General features: G+C 38.9%; 2 protein-coding genes across 3 annotated transcripts in view; one reads left to right on the top strand and one right to left on the bottom strand.

Moving 5' to 3' along the window:
- The window catches only part of TMEM204 (transmembrane protein 204), a 29,173-nt gene extending 17,155 nt beyond the window's left edge, over positions 1 to 12,018 (top strand). The window contains exon 3 of the mRNA XM_065644482.1: positions 9,968 to 12,018. Within this exon, the coding sequence (XP_065500554.1) occupies positions 9,968 to 10,212 (245 nt within the window). The 3' untranslated portion in view covers positions 10,213 to 12,018. The remainder of the gene's footprint in view (positions 1 to 9,967) is intronic.
- The window catches only part of IFT140 (intraflagellar transport 140), a 70,127-nt gene that overhangs the window by 33,943 nt on the left and 20,641 nt on the right, over positions 1 to 15,543 (bottom strand). For both annotated transcript variants that reach the window (XM_065644478.1, XM_065644479.1), the window contains exons 17-18: positions 14,875 to 15,006; positions 12,436 to 12,632 (exon numbers count right to left, since the gene is read on the bottom strand). In XM_065644478.1, the coding sequence (XP_065500550.1) occupies positions 12,436 to 12,632; positions 14,875 to 15,006 (329 nt within the window). The remainder of the gene's footprint in view (positions 1 to 12,435; positions 12,633 to 14,874; positions 15,007 to 15,543) is intronic.

Here is a 15,543-nt window from a genome sequence, read left to right as displayed (position 1 = left end):
TCTGTTGCTCGGACGAAGGATTGCTGCTACATCTAGAGACCAAGATTTCTTTATTGAAGGGGAGGAAAACAGCTGCCCCTTACCCCATAAGCCACAGGTAATGCTCAGCCTCTGAGCCTCCACTCCAAGATGGTAACTCCTCATCTGTTTTCAAAGTAAAGTAGTAACATTAGGCAAAAAAATCAGAACAGTGGATACAAAGCTTGTATTTAAAAGCACTTTGTACATGCAAAACAGCCCATGAGAAATCACTGTGAAGCTCTCACCTACTTCATTTTAAGGGTTAAAGCCAATGTACTTTAGGACAGACAGATCATTTGTGTGAGAAGAACAAACAATATTTAAGAATGTACATGCTTAGATCTTATTAAATATTTAAGTACTAGCTGGATAATTTATTACACTTTTACAATTTAATTTATTATACTTTCAAATATGTTACTGAAAACACAAGCACCCACCTCCTGATTTTTTCCATTTTCAAAACCCAAATGATGTGGAGAATTGTTCTGCAATTCCTCATCCTGTCAGTCATTTCAGAAAAAAATATCTTGAATCATGTCCCCTCTAATTCCAGCTTCTGCTTGATCTCTAACTTTCATCCTGGAATATGCCAACAAGTGCTGAAGAGAACCACAATGGTCACCAGTAGAATGAAATCTAATATTATGGGGCAAGGTTTGAGTATATGGCTCAGAATCAAAGTCAACCCACAATTTTCTTATTTTTAGTCAAGAGTTTACCCACTGCAATATTATGTGTGGGTTTCACTACAGTTTTCTGAGGTCTGAACAAAAGTCCTTTTTGTTTTAGAAAACTAAGTGTACTGAGTATTATCTTTCAAACCCTATCCCAAGTTCAAATCAACCATCTCTGATCCCACTAGAGCCTGCAATGACTCCAGGCCCCACTGCTTTTTCACTTCTGCCACCTGCGCAAGCATTTGACAGCCATTCAAAAAGGATGAACCTCTGACAGAAAATAAAGCCCCAGGAAGCAAAGAGGAAGGAAAGAAGAGGGGAAACAGCATCGCTCCTGGGACAGCAACGGGATTCACACAGCTCCAAAGCTCCGCAACCCCACACCTCCCAGTTAACAGGAAAGCGAGCTGTTTGCTTTGGAAGAGGCATGTGGTGAAAATGGAACCAGCGTTGTATGTGGAATTTTGTGTCAACGCTCAGAAATTTCCCTCTAGAGGGTTTTGGGGGTTCTGTTTTTTTCCAAGGAACTGTTACAAACTCAAGTGTGCTGAATATAGGATGAATAACAGAGCTGACAGAAGAGCAGCTGGAAAGGGAAATCCATACTAAGAGGACAAGGAATAAAGAGCACTCCTAACATTCTGTGATTAAACTACTACAACCAGTAACCTGCCAGACTGGATCAGACCTTAAGGGACTCCAGCCAAGTCTCCGATCTTGTACAATGGTGATTATCACGGGCTTCGGAGTGAAACGTTAGAAACATAATGAGGGAAATCCAGGATAACGTATCCCTTACATTAGATCTCATCCTGGTTTCTGAAAGTCCAAGATTGGAATAAACTTGAATCATAACAATTAATATTCTTGCCAATCCATTTTCAGCATTAAATAATTTTAATACAGAATATCCTGACGATTAAAAAGTTTTGTGTTCCTACTGAGATTGTAATTTACAGCCAAATAAATTACAATCTCACCTCTCTCTCAAATTTCAAGCATTGCATTCCAGCTTTTCCTAACGTGTTTTTCTGCTGACGGTGTATTTCACTCCAGACCCCTAATGCATCACAGGAAATCTGAGTTCACATGTGCTCTCATTTCTGTGCTATTAAACCTAAATCAAAAAACTGTTAGACCATGTACCTTCTCTCTTCTATCTGGGTACTACAACTTCAGATTGGTTGATATCCAGAAAATCTTAATGCAGAACAGACTAGCAAAGCAGCCATTGGAAAATATAACTGAAGATATTCACGATAGCAATGTGATCCTGATTTCTGTATTACTTCCTTCCACCTTTTTCCTTCATGACACCCTCAAGACAGATCTGTTCTAAGATGAAATCTATGGAGCTGTAAACCTAATACTTCCTGAAAAGGAAGCAAATAAGTAAGATACTGTAAGTAACCTAAAAATAATAAGAAAAAGAGAGAACTTGACTGCTTGATTTGTGCTAAAAGTTTTCATTATTTCTCAATTTTATTTCACCTCAGTGTCAAACTTGCATGCTCTATATGCGGACTGCAAACCTCAAAATAAAATGATCTTGTTTTTACACGTTTGCCAAATGAAACGCATTTGCAAAGATCTTAAAATATGGAAGCCTATCCCACTTATTTTGACCGGAATGGTTTGTGTGAGCAGCTGAACCAGCAAACTGGGAAGGGCAGGAGCTCACAAGAAGTGTGTTGAACTCTTCAACCAGTATAACTGCAGCAGGGAGAAGATCTGCATATATTCTTCATGTCTACATACTGATGAGTAGCAGCAATTTGTTGTAGCATCTCAATGTCAAGGGCATGTATTCTGATCAGAAATATGGTAACAAATATATTGCCAGATAAATGTCATTCAGATATGCAAGTATAAGAGGCGTGGATATTATATATATATATGGAGATGTCTCCTAAAAAAATATGTTTCAAACTGACTTGCCTAGCTAGATCCACTGTTACACAAGTCTGACCCTTTGATGCATCAGGAGACAGACAGAGCACTGGAAAAAAGGAAGCAGGTGACCACTGCAGCTTCCACAAGGGCCACTTGTCAGTGGCTGCTGCTCTCGCACAGGGTGTTTTTGGTCAGGCTGACAAGAGCTCTCACCTGTGTCTGATATGAAGTTTACTGCAATAAAAAGCAGAGCTTTCATTGACTCCAGCTACCTCTGAATCCGAGGTACCAAGCAATGTTTGCAGCTGACTTTCAGCATGAAAGTCTGCACATTTATCCTTATTTAAACAGCTGCCCAACAGGAATTACGTCTAATTCATAGGGAATGCTTTACAAACTTCAGTTCAAGGACTGGCATAATTTCTAAGGAAACCTCCAAAAGGTAACCAAGAAAAGCAAGTTCACTGTCAGACCTAAACTTGTAAAACAGTGCTCTGTACCTCCCTTTAAAGGTTTCCAGCTAACATAAAGCAGAATTCGCTGCCTTACACTGACTAAATCTCCCAACCTTATCAGGTTAAAGACAAAGAGGGACTGACAAAGAACACAACAAGTAGAAAGTCATTGTAATTCAGTGGTGAAAAGTGAAGGACAAGAGGGTCTTATTGCTCCCAAGCAGCTTCGCTACTCATAACTTGTTTAATTCCAAGAGATGCTACGTTCTACCAAAATCCTTGAAAGGAAATTTTTATTGTACTCAACAACATACAGCTGAAGACTCAAAGGCCACTAAGGTCTCGGTGGCGTTATAAACCACAGCAAGGACACTTCTCCAGCTTTCAGCCTGGTATGACAACCCAGAGCCCACAACTATTACAGAAGCTCCATATTTGCCTTGCACTGTAACAACCCTCTTGTGCCAAGCTGACACAGGAAAATGTGTTAATTGATTAATCATTTACGTAAGTCCTATAGCTTCCCAAAGTGTGATTGCTATGTCACTTTGATACATACAGTTGCGCTCCTACAAGCAGCTTGCTCAGGCTTGTGGCTCATTGCAGCTATGTCATTCCCTGTAAATGTTTAAGGGGTCCGCAGAGAAGGGGGGTGAAAAATTCCCCCTCCCTGTTCGCAGTTTTGCTGCACAAGCGTGGGTTGTGAATTCTGAACAACCGTCTGGCTGCTGTGTTTTCCTTCTCACTCTTCCTGGCACGGCAAAAGTAATCCTATAGGACAAGCTGTGAAGAGGAGGATTATAACTCCCAATATAGACTTTCAGCTGACCCAGAAAAAACATAATGTAGATTCCTTCAACTGTACTATCAATGTACTAATAGAAAGGAGGGATGCAAATTTAGGGGTATCTGAAAAAACACCAGACCAAACCAAACCCTATCACAGAAGTGAAAAAGTAACTATGAGAGTTCTTTTAAAATGCTAAAAATCTGCAGTTGGCTTGCAGCCAGCTACAGGCAAACAGGAAATTCAGTATACAGATCTGAAATGTAAGTTCAAAAAGTAACATTCTCCCAACCCACCCCCACTCACACAGTCAATACTGTCCCAACCAAAAGTCTTCCTAGTGAATTCATTATCTGTTTCCTTCCCCAACGGAAAAGCCCCCCATCCAGGCTTGTTTTGCTACGGATGGGAAAGAACTAGAGATAAACAGCAGCTCTATGGGAAAATAAAGTACTTTAAGTAATCGCATCAGGATTTTTAGTAAAGATGTAGCCTCTGTGCAGACTTTAAACAATACACAATAAAATGATCTGAAATTAATTGATGTACATAATGAAATTAATTCAGGGAAATTCAGCCATGCACCTAAAAGTCTTGTCATCACTACAAAACAGAAATGAAACTAAACCAGATGAAAATGTTTTCATATTTGCATAACTAAACTTAAACATTTCCCATCTGCAGTCCTCCTTAAACTGTATTGCAAGTCAAGATAACAAGAAGGCTGATGGCAAGTACAGCAATCTTCTGGTTATTTTTTAGAAGAGTTACCTATGGGAAATAGGCTGGGAAGCCAACTGTCTCCCTCCAGGTATTTCACTGGAATACTGAAACTAAATTCAGACATTGTTGCTCCATGTTACAAATATCTATCTAAAAAGTGAAAAGTCAGCACAGTCAGTTTTAGTCATGGAGACAGAAGCTATTCTTAATATAAGGTTGATTTTTATAAGTGTACTTCTAAGTGTTCCGAATACAGAGCCAAATTCTGCATTGGTACATTTACATTAGCAACTGAGTTGTACCCATATTACACAACCATCACTGGGGGTAGAATTCCATCACCAATGTTCCTACACTAAATTCTCGCAGAAGTGATATACTAATCAGTCCATTAGGGTTTGCAACCAAACGGCACACAGATAATTATTGGCAAGGTTTCATCCAAACTAGGAAGACACCGCTCCTCAGACACATTCATGCAGCAGAGCAATTTAAAAAAAAATAATCTACTTTCCCTATACAAGATGAATCACTGAAGGAGCAGGGCCAGGCTGGCACAAAGAAGTAAACTGAATGTGTTTGTCCAGTCATTTAGAGAACGGACTTGCTGCTAAATGTTCCATCTCAGTTCTTGGCTGCTGTACGAGACCACTCTCAGGGCAAGAAAAACATAAGTAGCACACTGGAACACTTTGCTTCAAAAAGTCTAATTTTGATGAAGTTATTACAGACAAAATCTCTCCAAGCAAACTTCGGCGGTTTTCACACAAGATCATCTTTACAAAAGCAGCATTCATCAGAATTATCATCCTATGCAAACTCAGTCTTTTTGGATCAATATGATTTCTTCACCCTTTGCTCTTGGTTTCCTACATTTATAAATCAAATACCAGGTCATGCTAATATGAAATAAGAATTCTCAAAAATAACGTTAATGGTGATGTTTTTATTCCGGAGCTCCCTTACACTGGCAGAACTGTGAAACTAATTGTGGAAGCTCTACAGTAACAGCTTCCAACTCTCCCACCTCTGTCATGTTTTTCTCTCTTCTTAAATGTCAGTTCCTGTCTAGCCTGCAGCAAAGTATTCTAAACAGATCCTACATTTTTCACTCGAGCCCCAGTGACTCACTGCTGTGATCTGCCAAGTCGAGGAGCTCTCAAACCCATTATCTTCCAGTTCCCCCCTGCTCAGACACTGGCACAGACCCGCAAAAGGAGAGGCTCTTGCACGACCGGCTGCTCATCTGACCAGGGTTCAGACAAAGGGCCTGCGAAGGGAAATGGTCTTGCTGGCATAAAGAGTTTTATTTTGGGACCTGTAAGGAAGCCTTAGTACTTTTTCCCAGTGGATAATTTCTCCATCAGATGGAAGTAAGCTCATGAAGGTGGCCAGTCTAGCATGGAGATGTGTAGCTATTTCAGACAGTAAAATGCCATAAGCGATACATAAGAAAGAAAAAGCTAAGTAATTTAATTAAAAGCCAGGTACTTGGAAACAAGTTTAAATATTGAAAATATTCCTACAGTGTTGATTTACTTCCACTGTGCCATGAAGGAATGTGTATAGACACTGCTGCTTGCCTTGGCTAAAAGAGCAAAGAATGGGGCAAAACTCATGCCCAGGGGAGTCCAGCTCTCACACACACCAGGAACCCTAAAGGTTTTTCCCAGCAGGTTTGCACAAGCAGATCTGACTTTCAGTAAGGAAACTAGAAGTGATAATCACCCATTACTTCTCTAAGCCAGAGATAATGGTCAATACCTGTAAACCTGCAGTGGGAAAGCACCAGTCACAATTCAGTAACTGGAAATTAAGCTGCAAGATGTGACACAGCATCATGGTTACTCTGTGTAACTGGTGCTCCTGAACCCAGCTCCCTCTATCAAGAGAGCCTCAAACAAATAATACAAGATAATGTAAAGTGGACTGTTGTTAATATTTATAACTGCCCGTTAGAGGTACCTGTAAGCGGTAGCTGGTACAAACAGCTTAGGTTCAGAGTTCTTCCTGCTTAAGGTTTTATGATTTGCTTCATACATTTTAAAAATTTATTTAATGCTTTTTGGATTCCCTGTGAAAATATATGTGAAGTGGAAAAGAGTTCTGAAAGGAAAACTGAAAAGGAAAACTGACCACACAAAGTTTTGTCACATGCCAGACTCATCAGTAAGTTGGGTCTCTTGATTTATACCTCAATACCCTCCTTCCTGCAAATTTTAAACCAGAAGGAAAAGCAACATCTCCACAACTTGGCTGCAGGAGGTGCAGGCAATCTCCCTTCGTCTCAGTTTCCTACCTTTATGAGAATATTGTTATCTACAAGTCTTTGAAAAGTAGACTGCAACCTGTGGAAGACCAAAGCACTATCAGCATTTATCTGTATTATAAGACCTAGAGACCTCAAAAATAGATGTAGAGATACACATTCTCTATAAGCACATTGCAACTAGCACGCTCTGCTACCAAAGTCCTGAAATACAAACCAAAAAACAGCAGAAAAGGAGTTTTATCATCTTGGTTCCACAGAGGAGAGTTTAAAATAACTGGTGTATTCCACAATACAGGATCTGATCTCCCCCTCTCTTCTCTACCTTGTACCTCAGGACAAACTGAACTCAGAGAATTACACTGGAAGTGAGGGAAACTATTTTGTTTCCCAGCTCTGCTGCGATCGTCTTGTATGCTCTTACTGTTAACAATAAAGAAATAGATTAAAGTCATACAAGACCCAGATAACACTAAAAGATAACACTAAACAGCAAAGTCATGAGAATTCACAAGCAATTCAAGGAAACATCAAAGAAAAGGAAGAGCACAATATAGCTGTGGCTTTGGGGACAAAAGTAGTGTTCTGTGAATGCTGAAAAAACATGCAAACTTCAGTGAGGATTCTGAACGCACAAGGAGCAAACATTTGCACTTTCACATGGTAATGAAACAAGCATATGAGTATATATAGAAAAATTAACTCTTTCAAAGACGGATGATTTGCCTTCAGCAGTCCATCCAAAGATGTAAATAACATCTGCCTGGCTTCGAGAGACCAGGATTTAAAAAAAATACATAATCTGATATACAGCAGGTCATCCAACAGGGATTACTGAAAAGAAACAAACATTTAAGCTTAATTTGTCAAAAGCACATCTTCACAATTTTTCTACCTCAACTGTAACTCAGGACTTTTTTGAGCAGGAGTCGAGAAGCAACTTTTAAACCTGTATACTTTAAAACAGCGCTAGATCACCACCTGTGTACTGGGATCCCATCTCCAACATGGCTAACACTCAAATGGCCCTACGTGAGCCTGCAGGCTCAACTGGGGACTGCTAGCAAACAATGGTTGTACACAGCAGGGATTGCTGCAACTCAGTTAAGTCAATGTGCTCCATGTGGCCACATCTTTCCCAAATGGAATTTGTTTATTTACAAGTAAGCCAAACGATTAAATAACTATGAGACTTGCCGACAAAAAAAAAAAAAAAAAAAATCAATTAATTGTTGACTCAACAGCCTAAAACCCATCCGGGGTACGTTAGATTTTTTTCACAGCAAAGGCTACTGCAGAGTGGTGAAAGAGCAGGGAAGAGCTGCTCCTTCTGTAAGAACCTATTTCCTCCTCATGTATCCTTAGGAAGAGTTGCCTCCCTTCAGCCCCTGCCTGGTACATGTGGGACAGTGCCACTTCGGGAGGAGAAGGTACAGCAAGCACCTGCATTAGAAACCACCTTCTGGGTAGACACAAGAGAGCCAAGGATGCAAGACAACTGAATTAATACTCATTCATCGCTTGTTTTATTAGGAGTGGGATTCAGCCTTCACATCGTTGACTCGCAGAATAGTAAAAGTGTCATGCCTGCTTAAGTAGTGATTGTGGGATGTTTTTTTCTCCTTTTTGTATTTAATTTCTCTCCTCTATTTTTTTATCTCTGTGTAATTTTGTGTATTTTCCATCTTCATTGCATTACTACTACTCTTTTTAGAAAGAAACTTGATACAATGCATACTCAGGACATGCTTCTTCTTGGAAAACCAAAGCCCAGATCCAGGTGTGACACCACTTTAGAGCATTGCCATGTATCCGTGTTCGCAAGCAGTGCAGCTGAGAAAACAGCACGCAGCCACTGGGACTTGCTCTTGGCATGTCCTTGCCCGTGGACTCAGGAAGATGGTATCCAGAAATCCTCCGGCTGCTTATGGGCCTTCGTTTATTCTACTCTTCATTCATGAAGGGGATCTTTTGTCAATGATATTTCTTGTGTTGTGGTGGTGGTTAAGGAAATGCGTAGGAGGACAAAGTGAAAACCTTTTTTTGGTTAGTGAGGCATATTTGTCTCTTTCTGTGTTTGTTTCAAACTAATCTCATGTAAAAATTACTTTTCTTAAAAAGCTGAAAAGCAGTTTTATTTGAGAGTAGGGACAGCAAGAGAGACGAATACAATAAACAGAGGGCAGAAAAGTAATTGTGTGCTTATCAATGCATTGCTCAGGTAAAGGGCAGTCTTAGTAAAATAACAAAGTAAGAGTCAAGGGATATGGATTCTGCCCCCAGTTCTAAAATTACCTCCTGTGTGACTAGAAAAGCCACCTCACCTCATCTCTGAAATAACATTGCTATTTATCAGTGGTGTCTACCAAAAAGAATGTGGAAAATATTTTTTCTTTTTTCTTTTTTTTGGCAAATCACATTGTGACAGCTGCATGGAAATGCGAGACAACTGCAGTGGTATTACTTTAGTATTACCTGCCTTTTAGGAAACTTCCTACTGTGCTTGAAGTTAGTAAGAGAATAGAAACCTCACCTTTGGTAGCTTCTGGAGACATATTACTCCTGCCTCATAACACTTTTTTCCAGCATAGAAAAAGTAGGACCATAAAGTCCCACTTATTTCACCTTCCCTTTTTTAAAGCTTCTGCACATTTTAAAAATGATTTCTGTAAGATATTGAGCTATTCATCATCTTTGCAGTTTGCAATAGTGGCCCGCCTTAAATAAACGTTTTAAAATGTCAGAATAAGCGTACCATATTGTGAATAAAAGATTTTCATTATTTATATCATGAAGATACCAGTCTTCTCTGTTGGCAATGGAAATGAGAAAGAGGACACATGTGTAAGTGGGACAAGAGGATGGGGAAAAAAACCCACAACATGAAATACAGCTAAGTGGGGAATAAGAAATTGAAATCAGTGTGAACAGATTTAAACCTAACATTGAGACTTCATTTCAGGCACCCCAGTCTTTGCATACATCGTCATGCCCAAATACGCCTTCAAGAACATATAAGCACATTGTAATAGGGATGGAAAGGCTTTACAGACTCAGGAATGCAGGCCTATGGCATCTTACCACTACAGAAATTCAAGAGAATAACACATTAAAAATAATTCTCACATTCTCCTTGCAGGTTTTGTTCTGGTTATCGGATTGGTGACTTTCTACCGCATCGGACCATACACCAACCTCTCTTGGTCCTGCTATCTGAACATTGGAGCCTGTCTTTTGGCCACGCTGGCAGCTGCCATTCTCATATGGAACATCCTGCATAGGCGTGAGGACTGCATGGCGCCCCGAGTCATCGTCATTAGCCGTACCCTGACCGCTCGGTTTCGCCGTGGCCTGGAAAACGACTACGTTGAGTCACCATGCTGAAAGAGTGGACTTGAAAGGGGAAAGACCTCCAAGGAGATCTGCCTTGGAGTTGTTTTCTATAAATATATGTTGTAATTTAAAACTAAGGGTTGAAAGACATCACAAAGCTCACTCTTGTGGGCAGAGGCCCTCAATTATTATTTGGATGGGCTCCATCTATATACATATGTATAAAACACATAATTTTATATATATTATATTGCCCTCTCCCTTTGCTGTATAGCACAGAATGTTGGATTGTCAGAATCCTGACAGCATCAAAGCTGCATGTCAGCAGGGTTAGCTGTAGCAGACACAGTGTATGCAATGGGACTACAGAAAAGAGGCAACTAAATGTCTTCTCTGTTTGCATAATGTTATCGTGCTCCCTAATAATAATAATAATAATATAAAAAGCTATAGGAGACCAGTGACAATAGCTTTGGAGTTAACAGGCAATCTGAGAAAGCAGAAAACTCACTATAGAATAAGCGATTATTTTAACAGCTGTTTTAAGTTTCATGAAGCTTTAGTCCTTCCATCCACCTCTCTTCAAGGAACTTCTCATTAGCTACAACACCTGCTCCCCAGACCAGCCAGTAAAAAACATTCTAATTGTAAAGTAAGGGAATGCAGAAGAATTAAGTTGCATTTTTTCAGACACTTCTTTTGTATCCTGAGACAAAGGTTCAGGTTTATGCTATACATAAACAGACATGCCATTAAAAAAAGGGTATGCAGCTAGAACAGGTCATACATGTTGCTGAAAAATCTACTACAGTGGTAAATGAGGGCAAATATCTACAGAAGGAAGTTACCTGGACTCCCTAATAATCAGAGATAATATTAACTTACATTATTGGAAATTATTAAGAATAGATCTTTCAGCCCATATTAATTTATTTTCTTCCCAGCTTGCTTAACATTTGCTGTGACATTTTCAGATTAAAATGCTGGCAGGACATCCAGCACTGCCCAGCAATGCTCAGAGGCACATAACAGTGAATATTGGAGAGTATAACTGCCACTCAAGCACCCAAATTGTAGAATGAGATATATATACAGGACTTAAGCACGAGATTTCAAAAAGACCTGCCAGGTAACTTAATATGGTAATGCAATGAAAATAATTTGTATCTTTGGAATTAGGCATAATGTTTATAAGCCTGACTCTGAGAAACACACGGGCTCACAAAAATCATGTGCACGCAACTTTCAGGAAGAAAAACAACAGGTCAAAACAAAAACTGTTACGCAGAAATACTTAGGATACAGGAACTAGAGGCAATGACAGATGTTTAAAAACTCTGAGGATGCCACTCTGAGCACAGTTACTGACAGGTTTGAAGGACCATGAGCTGTGAATGTTACAAATTCTTTCTGACAGTTGTGTCGCTCCCGGCTGAGTACACTGCTTTTCTTCATGATTATTTCCACCATCCTTTTCCACACTTTGTTAAAATGTGATCATCAAGCTGGCTCTTGAGTTCTGTTCTGCACTCAGTTCTGATGTAATAAGAAACTCAACCCCAACTGCTGCTCTGCACCATGTTCAAAGTGAGCAACACTCTGCAGAGACTGATGCTCTGGAACAACTCTATTGTTCCAGACACTCAGGGTAGAATACCATAAAGCTGACACAGAGTTTCTTCTAGCAGTAGGTTTGTAAAAACCAACTAAGATTTGTATTCATTTGCCTGCATTACTTTCTGGAAAATCTTTTCTAGAAACAATATGCTATGATTAATTGCAGGGGTTTTTAAAAATAAAATATTGGAATATTTAAAAGACATTATATTATTTCTTCTAATATTGCAATATCCATATTATAATAATGTACATTTAAATTTAAAAATCAGCTGTATGGTCAGTAAATTTGTAATACTCTGTATTACTGTGATAATTTTAGATGTATAAATAAAGTTGTGAATGTTCATTTTCTTCTAGCGATAATCTGAGATTTTTGCCATTCAGACACAGAATAAGGTTGCTTGCTATCAATAATTTTTTCCCGTTCAGTAAAAAAGAATCCACAGAGCTTGTGAAGTCTCGTAGGCAAAGAATAAGCAGAGAATACATTAAAATATCTATAAGATGAAGATATTTCATATTGTTAAAAATGAAAGTGAAAACGAAATCAGAGAGGAAAAACATAAGGAGAATTTAGAGGATCAAAACTTCATACCAAATTTTAATGAAAATAAACTCTACCCATAAAGAACTATACACAAATACTCACGATACCTTTTTATCAGCTTGATAGATTTGAATGCCTCATCCATGTCGCCAGCAGTCAGATAGAAGCTGAAGTTCAGCATGGCATCTCGGGTGGGCTTGTCACAGTCTCCTAATCCAATGAAATCTCTCATGGGTCTTCTTGCGACCATCTGAGAGACCTTGATTGAGCCAGACTCTGTCTGTCCTTTCTCAGCTTCTCCCAGCTACAATGAGAATGTTACCACTTAGGTATCAAGTAGGTTGAAACTTACTCCTATGTAGATGTAACTAACTACATTATTTCCACTACAGTCCAATTTTCTATTTCTGCAGGACCATAATCAATAGTGACAACAGTTGCAATGTTTCAGAAATTCCTAGAAAATGCCCCAACATATTTAACGTGATAGAAGAGATTAGCATATAATAGCGAACAATCACAGTACGACAGTAATTGTTTGAAATTGGTAAAATAGCACAAGAGAGGCAGCCTCCTATAGTAGTAGCATTACTCCTACTACTACAATAGCAACTATTCAGTCCCCAGATTCCTGGAGATTTCAGAGAAACATTTCACTAAGGTTAGTCTCTTCTCAAAAAGGACCTTGCTGTTCTGAAAACTAACTATATAGACCAAATTCTTTTATTCTTGCCTTCATGTGAAGCTTATGAATAGCAAAGTTCAGATTCAAACCCTTCCTCATAAAACTGGAAGTTCTGGAGCTTCAGTGATACTTTGACCAGTCACTGAAAGGCAACTCAAATCAACTGAACCATTATTCAGAATAAGAATGAAGTCAATCATCAATATTAAATGATCTGTCTAGAGTGTAACAAGGAAACTTTCACATGCCAAACACAGTGGAAGATCATCTGAGTCATGAAGGACACCAAATTTCACATATATTCTACCCCAATTTTATAGTTATAACACTAAATATTAAGGTTTACAGAAGCAAATAAAAACTAGTATTATATTATTATGCAACGAAAGTATTAGATATGGTAAAAGACAGAAATCAAAAATGCAAATGTGTTTGACTACAATTTGGGGAATTTCAGGAACCAGAGAAGAAAATACATTATAATGAATAAGGAGAAACCCTGGAATTAAACTTAGTCAAAACAGACTTGTTGCATCAACTGGATTTGCTATATTTAAAGCAGACTCTGTTCATATACTAAATCATGTTTCCAAAATGAATTATTATATAACAAGTAATTTAGTCACTAAGACGGAGTAACCTACTGAGGGAAGAAAATGGAAACAGAAGAGAGAAAAGCAGAGAATGAAGGAAGAGAAGCAAAATAATGCAGATACTTACAGGTCTATAGACACATCCCCTCCGAAAAAACAACTAATAGCAGCAGTTATCCGTATAGAGTCAAAAAAAGAAAAAAAGACACGTAATATCAAAGTAAAATAGCATGAGACACGATGGGGGGAAGTGTTAAAAGAAAGATTAAAAAAATGCAACAGATCACCTTTGACCTTTCAAATTAAGGGAAAAGGGAAAGTAAAGTAGAGCGCAACTCTAAAAGCTGGATCTGCACAGGAAAACTGACAACAATCAGTTCTTTGGAAGGAGGCTAAATTGCAAAGGACAGCTCTGAATCTAAATATATTAAGTAGAAAAACATCTAGATTCTCCCTGTTTAACACAATCCCTAAATTACATGAAATTAGATTTACATAATCACATTGGTCTGTTTTATTCAGAAGATGTAGAGAATTAGAAGCCTCATTACTATTAAAGTTCCTACTGATTTTACAAAAATAAATGCCTTGGTAGAATAAACAGACTCTGTTAAGCTTCCCTACAAGAAGGGAACAGCACAAATTATCTTAATAGGCACTGAGACACTCAGGTCAGAGCTTAACCAGAAAACCAATCTGTAAGTAATAGTTTTCATTTCTTCCAGTATGCACGCTTTTATTTACCTAAGATGCAAACAATTTTTGATTTGTATTCAAGTTTAGGAAGATAAAGCATGCATGCCTGGTATTTGTATTAATAGCACACAGGCATTTGGTGATAGTGCAAGATGAGTATTCTTGCTCTCTTTGCTATTCTGTGGGGGTTAAGATCCACTCCAACAAGGAGATGGGTTGCTTCTGCGGAAGCTAATAGGAAACGTCCCCTCTTATGGCCTACGAAAAGTTGACACACACACCGCCTCCCCCCTCCTTTTTTGAGTTGCGTTCGCTGGTAATTACTTTATCTCCTATGCTTGTATGTGGCATGCAGTTTGCAATACCCATGAGAAACCAGTTCAGTGCAATTTCCACAATACTGCCAAGAATATCCACATTAGAATTATCTTTACGTCATTCCTATGTGTGATGCAGCAACTGTTATTGGAGTTGCTCTAATTACCCCAGACTCAATTTGGTTAAATTTGATCCTCACACAGTGAAAAGCCTGAAGTTATGAGAAGGGAAGGAATTGTGAAAGACTTCCTCACCTTTTTGGCAAAGTAATAATGTGGCACCTCTATGCCTAGAAGCACCTGGAAGGAAGGAGGCAATGGAAAACTGTCCTGAAGCAACAGGCCGTGCTCTTCAGTACTGAAGAATGATATAATCCAAGCATCTATCTGGAAAAGGAAACAAACCATTGTTTTGATTTTATGCTGCAATATCCTTCTTTCACTTTGTTTTTATTTTCCATATTCACTTGGCAGAACCTTCTCTCAAAAATAATATGACATATACATTCACAGGCACACACCTGCAGGAGAGGGCAGAGCTGTACGCTTCCTCCCCATAGTAAGAAGCCAACAACCCATCCTACGTTACAGACTGTGTCCCTGCTGCAAAGGGACCTCCCAACTTCACCGACCATCAAGAGGGAAATCCCCAGCCACAGGCTGCTGCTCTACAACTCCCTCTGACAGATCAGACCCAGGTCAAAGAAATACTCCCAACTGTTTTCAACAATTTCTTCTTTTTTAAATACTGTATTAGTTCTATTATAATTTCAGCAGCTCAGTGACTGCTTTGAGTTCCCAGGGAACATACCAGACATTTAAAAATAGTTTCTGTAACAGCTTAAATATTGACCTGACTCAAGTCAAAATGAAGCACGTGTTTCCAACTAAAGTTATTCAGACTTCTCATTTCTTACATGATAA

The sequence above is a fragment of the Caloenas nicobarica genome, chromosome 14 (assembly GCF_036013445.1).
Source record: "Caloenas nicobarica isolate bCalNic1 chromosome 14, bCalNic1.hap1, whole genome shotgun sequence".
Lineage (NCBI taxonomy): Eukaryota > Metazoa > Chordata > Aves > Columbiformes > Columbidae > Caloenas > Caloenas nicobarica.
This window is presented reverse-complemented; position numbering and strand designations above follow the sequence as displayed.